Genomic DNA, 9804 nt, shown 5'->3' with positions numbered 1-9804 from the left:
GAATAGGTGACAAGGCAGGTGTCAGCCCTGTGACCTAAGGATAGACACTAACAAGGCTGTTAAAATTGCATGTAAAGGGATTGTCCCACAAATGCAGTAGCCCAATGTAAATTGTATGCTGCTGATAGATAATATAGATATAGTTGCTAGCTATGCCCAACGCGTTTCAGCACATGGTTACATGTGACCTCATCAGGGGCTAACTGGCGTAGAACAATACAGTTATTGTATATGAGAATTAATATCGGGGTAGCTCGATACAATAGCGACCCCAACAAAGAGCGTGCTGGATGTGATGCACAATACTCATTTACAGCATATAAATGACAGGACCCGGACGCAACCTGCAAGGAAGCACATAAGAACAATGGTCCTCAGTAAGCATATCATTACCAAAAAATAGTAAGGTACCTGTAAAGCAGAAGAGATAGTTACTCACGGTTATGGCGTCTATCTGGGATAAAACCTGACGATGTGTGTATAACCCGCAGTGGCGGGGAGCCTAGCTTCCGTGCCGGCTACTCACACACATGTCAGAGAAGAGCGGCGTCTGACGACTTATCCGCTTCCGGTCTAAGGTGGGCGTGGCCCGGCTAACGACGCCGTCTCCATGCCAGCGCCAAAACAATGGAGAGCGCGTCATCCGTCCCGCTGATCTCGCGGGGCGGTAGCACGGGCATAGTTAACCCTAGCCGACCCGAAGGTAAGTCAGTTACACTGTCCCAGGATAGGACAGGTAGGAAAATTAGCTTTAAATGGCAGCCCAAAAATACACTTTGGATATGTGAATTAGGGTAGGCGAGAGCCTAGCCAGACATTTATACTGAGTCCGATATTAGACATTGAGTAATGTATAACAGGGGAACAGTACATGGATTGGCACATCTAGGTAGTACAGATAGAGTAAAATTAAGAAATTTGAATATTCATAATAATCATTAATTGAGAGTAAACAAGCTAGAGATCAGAGACCCAGAATTAAACAGAGAAGGATATCGGATAAAAATATTAACCAAAAGCAGCTCTGGTGGATAAGGGGAGGTAATGAGGGACGATATCCCAAAGATTGGGGTACCAAAAAAGTGTCCGAGGGGTATTGTAGGGGAAGCCCTAGATGGAGGGTGGAGAGGGATTAGCGGGGGCCTAGTGAGCCTATATAATGCCTAGGCATCCCTAAACTAAGCCCTATGCCTAGGCGGGGTGGCCGCCCTAAAAAGGGCGGTCCCGCTCTGGAACCTAAGCCTAGTGTGCCCTAGTATTCCCTAACTAGGGGGTGTACTAGCTAATTGGCTGACTACAGCCACCCCTAACTACCTAAGAAAAACACCCCTAATTAGCATACCCCCACGGACACTTCTAGAGAAAACTCCCATAGCAGAGCAGCTCATTCAGTCCTTTGGGCGTGACAGTTTCTGTCACGCCCAAAGGACTGAATGAGCTGCTCTGCTATGGGAGTTTTCTCTAGAAGTGTCCGTGGGGGTATGCTAATTAGGGGTGTTTTTCTTAGGTAGTTAGGGGTGGCTGTAGTCAGCCAATTAGCTAGTACACCCCCTAGTTAGGGAATACTAGGGCACACTAGGCTTAGGTTCCAGAGCGGGACCGCCCTTTTTAGGGCGGCCACCCCGCCTAGGCATAGGGCTTAGTTTAGGGATGCCTAGGCATTATATAGGCTCACTAGGCCCCCGCTAATCCCTCTCCACCCTCCATCTAGGGCTTCCCCTACAATACCCCTCGGACACTTTTTTGGTACCCCAATCTTTGGGATATCGTCCCTCATTACCTCCCCTTATCCACCAGAGCTGCTTTTGGTTAATATTTTTATCCGATATCCTTCTCTGTTTAATTCTGGGTCTCTGATCTCTAGCTTGTTTACTCTCAATTAATGATTATTATGAATATTCAAATTTCTTAATTTTACTCTATCTGTACTACCTAGATGTGCCAATCCATGTACTGTTCCCCTGTTATACATTACTCAATGTCTAATATCGGACTCAGTATAAATGTCTGGCTAGGCTCTCGCCTACCCTAATTCACATATCCAAAGTGTATTTTTGGGCTGCCATTTAAAGCTAATTTTCCTACCTGTCCTATCCTGGGACAGTGTAACTGACTTACCTTCGGGTCGGCTAGGGTTAACTATGCCCGTGCTACCGCCCCGCGAGATCAGCGGGACGGATGACGCGCTCTCCATTGTTTTGGCGCTGGCATGGAGACGGCGTCGTTAGCCGGGCCACGCCCACCTTAGACCGGAAGCGGATAAGTCGTCAGACGCCGCTCTTCTCTGACATGTGTGTGAGTAGCCGGCACGGAAGCTAGGCTCCCCGCCACTGCGGGTTATACACACATCGTCAGGTTTTATCCCAGATAGACGCCATAACCGTGAGTAACTATCTCTTCTGCTTTACAGGTACCTTACTATTTTTTGGTAATGATATGCTTACTGAGGACCATTGTTCTTATGTGCTTCCTTGCAGGTTGCGTCCGGGTCCTGTCATTTATATGCTGTAAATGAGTATTGTGCATCACATCCAGCACGCTCTTTGTTGGGGTCGCTATTGTATCGAGCTACCCCGATATTAATTCTCATATACAATAACTGTATTGTTCTACGCCAGTTAGCCCCTGATGAGGTCACATGTAACCATGTGCTGAAACGCGTTGGGCATAGCTAGCAACTATATCTATATTATCTATCAGCAGCATACAATTTACATTGGGCTACTGCATTTGTGGGACAATCCCTTTACATGCAATTTTAACAGCCTTGTTAGTGTCTATCCTTAGGTCACAGGGCTGACACCTGCCTTGTCACCTATTCGTACATCACTTTGTTTAAATCAGTGTGTTTTAGACGACTTATTAAAAGCTATGTTTTATTAGCACCTATACAGTTTTCTCTCCCCCCCTCTTATCTACTTGTTTATTTTTGGGAGTTGTCTATACTAGGCAGTGGACACCACTATCTGTCCACAATACTATTTTCTTGATTTATTCACTCTATTGGCTATGGCTAGCCTGGTAACAGGTACACCCAATTTGGACGATTGGATTAGTGAGGCACGTGACGTCTTTTCAGACAAAACACTAGTACAATCTAGGTATACACCGTCCCTCAAAGCAGCTTTCCGAGAATTGACACAGTGTCATAAATCATACATCACGAGTTTTTGGGAGGTTCAAAGTTTTGAGTCTTACATAAAGAACAAAATAGTGCCTCGCGGACTGCGGATAGCTATCTTACCATCGTTAAGACTCCGCACACCGGAGGTACTAAAAAAGTGGGAGGAGGAGGCCACCATTTGCTCAGTAAAATTCCTTGAAATCCTGCTCGAGGAAGAAAAAAGAAACCTGGAGGTCTCTGGTATAAAACTTAGAGAACAACAAGACATTACCGCTAAATTTAAAGGTGACCCTGAATTTCCAACAAAAGAAACCCAACTAAAAAATACCATTGAAAGATTTTGCTACCATCTGAAAGAACGCAAACACATACAGTTTACCAGAGACCTCCAGGATTTTCGGGATAACCGTGCATATACGGTACTGGATAAAAGTTATCAACAAAGGGAAACTGAGACAGAGGCTTCCTCCTCAGAGACAGACGCCTCTGACCGAGAAAAAAACAAAAGTGACAAAGGAAGGGGAAGGGGTAGATCATATCGATATAGAGGAAAAAATAGATCTAGGGCCCCAGCAAGAAATCAACAATATAATCAACAATGTGGAACTGTGCAAGCTGGACCCTCTATACCCTCTTCTCCCTCAGTATCACATTCTTTTTTAGGGGAGAATCCCTACCTCCTCAGATCGACAGCAGGACGAGGCAAACAATAGATAATGTACCCCAAAATAAAAAGACTCCACAGATATTGAATTTATCTGACCAGATCCTCCCTGATACCCAGTTGGCTGTTCTGACTAGAGGTTTGTCATTTGTGCCCACTGTAAATTTTGACGCCTTTACATGGACGAAAGATATTAGCCTCTTTACACGTAAGCTCAGTTGGCACAAGTTTCATCTAGATATGGAACGTAATAACTGTCAGGCTCTGGGTATCTCAGTAGAGGATTTGGCTACAGTGAGGGATCTCACTGAGCTCCTGGAAACGGGCGAAAGGGACCGAGGAACTGGACCTTTCACAGACCTTAGATTAAAAAGTAAAAAACAACCACCCACTAGTGAAATTTCCTGTATTGAAGTGTTTAAGGAGCTGGTTGCCCGAGACCTTAAAAACCTCATCAAGTTGGATAGCCCAGTTAGAAACAACTTATCATTTGATGAAAGAAGAGCTATGAGGGAATTGATAGAGAACAATAACATAGTGATAAAGCCCTCGGACAAGGGGGGGAATACGGTCATTCTGGGTAGGGACCAGTATAAAGATATGTGTTATAAAATCTTGAGGGATAGAGAGTCCTATGAGATCCTCTCTGGTGACCCCACACAGACATACAAACAGGAACTCACACTTATTCTAGAGAATGCTAGATCTGAAAAGTTAATCAGTGATAAAGAATTTGAATTTTTGACTCCAGTTGCCCCAATCACCCCCACGTTCTATGCGTTACCTAAAATTCACAAAGGGGTCACACCCCTTAAGGGTCGTCCTATCGTCTCAGGAATAGGCAGCATATCACAGAACGTGGGAGTGTATGTGGATAGAGTCCTTAGACACTTTGTCATGTCTTTGCCATCGTTTACACGTGACACAACGGACCTTTTATCTAAACTTGATGGTTTAGTGGTAGAGGAGAATACCCTTTTAGGTGGAATCGATGTGGAAGCATTATATTCCTCAATTCCGCACGATCAAGGCCTCAAAGCTCTATCCTATTATCTGTCTTCTAGGGGCACATACATGCAGAGTCACAATGCCTTCGTTTTGAAATTGATGGAATATATCCTTGTCCACAATTACTTTCTCTTCGACGGACGCCATTATCATCAACTAAAAGGGACTGCCATGGGCAGTCCCTGTGCGCCAACCTACGCTAACATCTTTTTAGGTTGGTGGGAGGCCACAATGGCGTTCGTCGGAGACAGAGAAAAATATCTGGACCTTGTCCCATTCTGGACAAGGTATATAGATGATGTTCTTGTATTGTGGACGGGCACAGCTTGTGAATTTAAACAATTCATAGAATCCATTAATCAAAACGATTTGGGCCTTACTTTTACTTTCACTCTGGACCCATCCTCCCTTGATTTCTTGGATGTGACCATTGTGAAGGATGCACTAGGTGGGCTTATTACTAGGGTCTTTCGGAAAGCCACTGCTACTAATAGCCTCCTGAGGTGGGAGAGTTGTCACCCGGGACCCCTTAAGAGGGGTATCCCGAAGGGACAATATCTCCGCCTCAGGAGGAACTGTACACAAGAGAGGGAGTTTTTGAGACAGGCTGGGGATCTGAGATCCAGATTCAGAGACAGGGGTTACCCGGACCGGGTTCTTATTCCAGCTTTTAAACACGCAAAAGCTACCCCTAGACAACAATTATTGGTACTCAAGAAGCACCCGGAGACGGCACCTTTATGTAGGGTGATTGGTACCTTTGACAACATGTCAGGCCCCATACGTGAGATATTACAACGACATTGGGGCATATTACAGATGGATAAAGATCTCAGGACTTTTGTCGGAGATTACCCACAAATCACATACAGAAAAGGGAAAAGTATAGGGGACATGGTCACGCATAGTCATCTTGCCCCTCTTCCCCCCCCTAGCACCTGGCTAGACAGAAGTAACATCACAGGATCTCACAAATGTGGTCATTGCCGGGCATGTCCCTTTATGAAAAAAACAGAAAGTGTTACCATCACAATTTCTAACAAACTATTTAAGATCAAAGATTTCATCAATTGTAGTACCAGGGCAGTGGTCTATGTCGCTGTATGCTCGTGCGCCCTGATGTACGTAGGTAAGACCATCAGAGAATTACGTCGTAGGGTGCTTGAGCACATAGGTGACATCAGAAACAAGAGAGACACTGCCCTGGCTAGGCATGTGAATGAGATACATGGTGGGGACACTAAGGGCATGACTTTCTTTGGAATTGAAAAGATGAATCCATCTTCTCGAGGTGGGGATCTAGACAAGCTTCTTCTACAGCGTGAAGCACGTTGGATCTTTAATCTAGAAACTGTCACGCCCAAAGGACTGAATGAGCTGCTCTGCTATGGGAGTTTTCTCTAGAAGTGTCCGTGGGGGTATGCTAATTAGGGGTGTTTTTCTTAGGTAGTTAGGGGTGGCTGTAGTCAGCCAATTAGCTAGTACACCCCCTAGTTAGGGAATACTAGGGCACACTAGGCTTAGGTTCCAGAGCGGGACCGCCCTTTTTAGGGCGGCCACCCCGCCTAGGCATAGGGCTTAGTTTAGGGATGCCTAGGCATTATATAGGCTCACTAGGCCCCCGCTAATCCCTCTCCACCCTCCATCTAGGGCTTCCCCTACAATACCCCTCGGACACTTTTTTGGTACCCCAATCTTTGGGATATCGTCCCTCATTACCTCCCCTTATCCACCAGAGCTGCTTTTGGTTAATATTTTTATCCGATATCCTTCTCTGTTTAATTCTGGGTCTCTGATCTCTAGCTTGTTTACTCTCAATTAATGATTATTATGAATATTCAAATTTCTTAATTTTACTCTATCTGTACTACCTAGATGTGCCAATCCATGTACTGTTCCCCTGTTATACATTACTCAATGTCTAATATCGGACTCAGTATAAATGTCTGGCTAGGCTCTCGCCTACCCTAATTCACATATCCAAAGTGTATTTTTGGGCTGCCATTTAAAGCTAATTTTCCTACCTGTCCTATCCTGGGACAGTGTAACTGACTTACCTTCGGGTCGGCTAGGGTTAACTATGCCCGTGCTACCGCCCCGCGAGATCAGCGGGACGGATGACGCGCTCTCCATTGTTTTGGCGCTGGCATGGAGACGGCGTCGTTAGCCGGGCCACGCCCACCTTAGACCGGAAGCGGATAAGTCGTCAGACGCCGCTCTTCTCTGACATGTGTGTGAGTAGCCGGCACGGAAGCTAGGCTCCCCGCCACTGCGGGTTATACACACATCGTCAGGTTTTATCCCAGATAGACGCCATAACCGTGAGTAACTATCTCTTCTGCTTTACAGGTACCTTACTATTTTTTGGTAATGATATGCTTACTGAGGACCATTGTTCTTATGTGCTTCCTTGCAGGTTGCGTCCGGGTCCTGTCATTTATATGCTGTAAATGAGTATTGTGCATCACATCCAGCACGCTCTTTGTTGGGGTCGCTATTGTATGGAGCTACCCCGATATTAATTCTCATATACAATAACTGTATTGTTCTACGCCAGTTAGCCCCTGATGAGGTCACATGTAACCATGTGCTGAAACGCGTTGGGCATAGCTAGCAACTATATCTATATTATCTATCAGCAGCATACAATTTACATTGGGCTACTGCATTTGTGGAAAAATCATAATATGCAGGAAAATTTATACATTTAAAAATGTCCTCTTCTGACCCCTATAACTTTTTTATTTTTCCACGTACAGGGCAAAATTATGGCTAATTTTTTGCGCCGTGATCTGAAGTTTTTATTGGTACCCTTTTTGTTTTGATCGGATTTTTTGATAATTTTTTATTAATTTTTTAATGGTATAAAAAGTGACCAAAAATAAGCTTTTTTGGAATTTTTTTACGTGTACGCCATTGACCGTGCGGTTTAATTAGCGATATATTTTTATAGTTCAGACATTTAGGCACGTGGCAATACCACATATGTTTATTTTTATTGACACTGTTTAATTTTTTTAATGGGAAAAGGGGGGTGATTCCAACTTTTATTAGGGAAGGGGTTAAATGATCTTTATTAACACTTTTTTTTTAACTTTTTTTTGTAATGTTATAGTTCCCATAGGGGTCTATAACATTACATACACTGATCTTTTACACAGATCACTGGCATGTATTAACATATCTGTGATCAGTGTTATCGGCGCTTGATTGCTCCTGCCTGGATCTCAGGAACGGAGCAGTCATTCGCCGATCGGACACCGATGAGGCAATGAGGGAGGCAGGGTCCCTCCCGGTGTCCTGTAATCTGTTCGGGATGCCGCGTTTTTACCGCGGCGGTCGCGAACAGCCCAACTGAGCAGCCGGGATAGTTTCATTTTCGCTTCAGATGCGGCGGTCAGCTTTGATCACCGCGTCTGAAGGGTTAATACAGGGCATCACTGTGATTGGCCCCGCGGCATAGAGCGGAAGCCGGAGCAGGATGTAAATATACATCCTTCAATGTTAAGGAGTTAAAATAAATTAAAAAAACATGTGCTTTCAAAAGGCAAGGAGGAAAAAATAAAAGTGTAAAATTGGCCTCATGAAAGGCTTAAAGGGGTTATCCAGCCCATTCTAAGAACCTTTAGGTTATAACTAAGAATCTGACCCATGTAAGAACCTTTAGGCCATAACAAAAGAAACTGTTGTATTTTTCCTGGAGGAAGGATAGTTTACATACCAATGCTAAAAAAAAAAAAAAAAAAAAAAAAAAAAAAAAAAAAAAAACCTGAGCTTTGCTATGTTGCACTTTTATATGAAGTTTACATAGCTGAACAAATTATGCCACAAAAACTTTGTTTCGGGGACTAAAATTCTTTTTTTTTTTACAACTGTATCGTCCATTTAAAAGAATAGGATGTTACAAAGTTAGATATCTTTACACTCAACTGTGCCTATGATGTCCCTTCTGGGAAATTAAGAGAGACATCATCAAAGCTTCGTTCCCACAGATCAGTAGAAAGCCGCAGCGAAATCAAAGGAAGGCTAGTGGATTCTGATCGGGTGATCATTATATGTATGAGTCAAGGATACTACGCTTCAACTGCACATCAAAACATACTAGAAATCAGTCAAACAACAGACAAATGGCAGGATGGCAGGGTTCTAACAAAACCCTTACTTTGAGAAGATATATATATATATAAATATATATATATATATATAAATATAAATATATATATATATATATATATATATATATATAGTGACCCATAACAGAAATCGCATGCTCTTCTGTACTCCTGCCCATCCTGTGTAGCCGTTGCTGCTCAATGTCCGTCATTGGCCCCTCTCCTTAGAACTCTCTATATGCACTGAAGGATGCATTGTTACATAAGAGTTAATATATTGTTTTTTCTATGCACTGTTACCTTAAGAAATCTATTGTTGCTAAGGACCTTTTTGTTAGGGGAGTATGCAATGGTGGACAGGTGATTTATCTAACCAATAGTATCTCTCTAAACTGTTCCCCTTATATAGTGAGGTCAGGGTTCAGCTGGCTCTCTTGTAGCTGAGGTACAGTGAAGAGAAGTCTGAGGAGTTTGTCTGGTGTTCCTGAAGGAGGCCTGAGGCCTAGTCCAGCAACCATGTGTCTACTGCAAGGTAACCCCTGCATCGTGGGTGAAAGTCAAAGCCTGACAGTAAGAACTAAACATATCGGGGATTCTGCTGAAGTCCAGTCCAAGTAGTCAGTTAAGTCTGTCTGTTAACATGTGTAAGTTGCATCAGTCAATATACTTACAACTACAAGTCCCAGCAAGCCGATAAGCTACCTTAAGTTCACCCTACATCTCCTTAGTGCCAATCTGAGCTGTATGGGCTTTAACACCTTGTCTACCTCATTAAAGCATACCAGTTAACAGTAACCTTACGTTGGAGTGATTATTTGCCCCGTGCCTGGCACAGGTGAAGCTGATCTACCTCAGGTGGTGGATAGGTCAACCACGTCCTGGCGTCATGAAGAGGT

At 43.8% G+C, this 9804-nt stretch overlaps 1 protein-coding gene across 1 annotated transcript; it reads left to right on the top strand.

Annotated features, from left to right (window-relative positions):
- The first annotated feature begins 1843 nt into the window (after positions 1 to 1843).
- LOC130291913 (uncharacterized) lies at positions 1844 to 6200 on the top strand. The gene is made up of 2 exons (XM_056541347.1): positions 1844 to 2382; positions 2478 to 6200. Exon 2 carries the CDS (start codon positions 3723 to 3725, stop codon positions 6198 to 6200), a length of 2478 nt encoding a protein of 825 aa, XP_056397322.1. The 5' UTR covers positions 1844 to 2382; positions 2478 to 3722.
- Positions 6201 to 9804: the final 3604 nt, after the last annotated feature.

The sequence above is a fragment of the Hyla sarda genome, chromosome 9 (assembly GCF_029499605.1).
Source record: "Hyla sarda isolate aHylSar1 chromosome 9, aHylSar1.hap1, whole genome shotgun sequence".
In the NCBI taxonomy this organism is placed as follows: domain Eukaryota; kingdom Metazoa; phylum Chordata; class Amphibia; order Anura; family Hylidae; genus Hyla; species Hyla sarda.
This window is presented reverse-complemented; position numbering and strand designations above follow the sequence as displayed.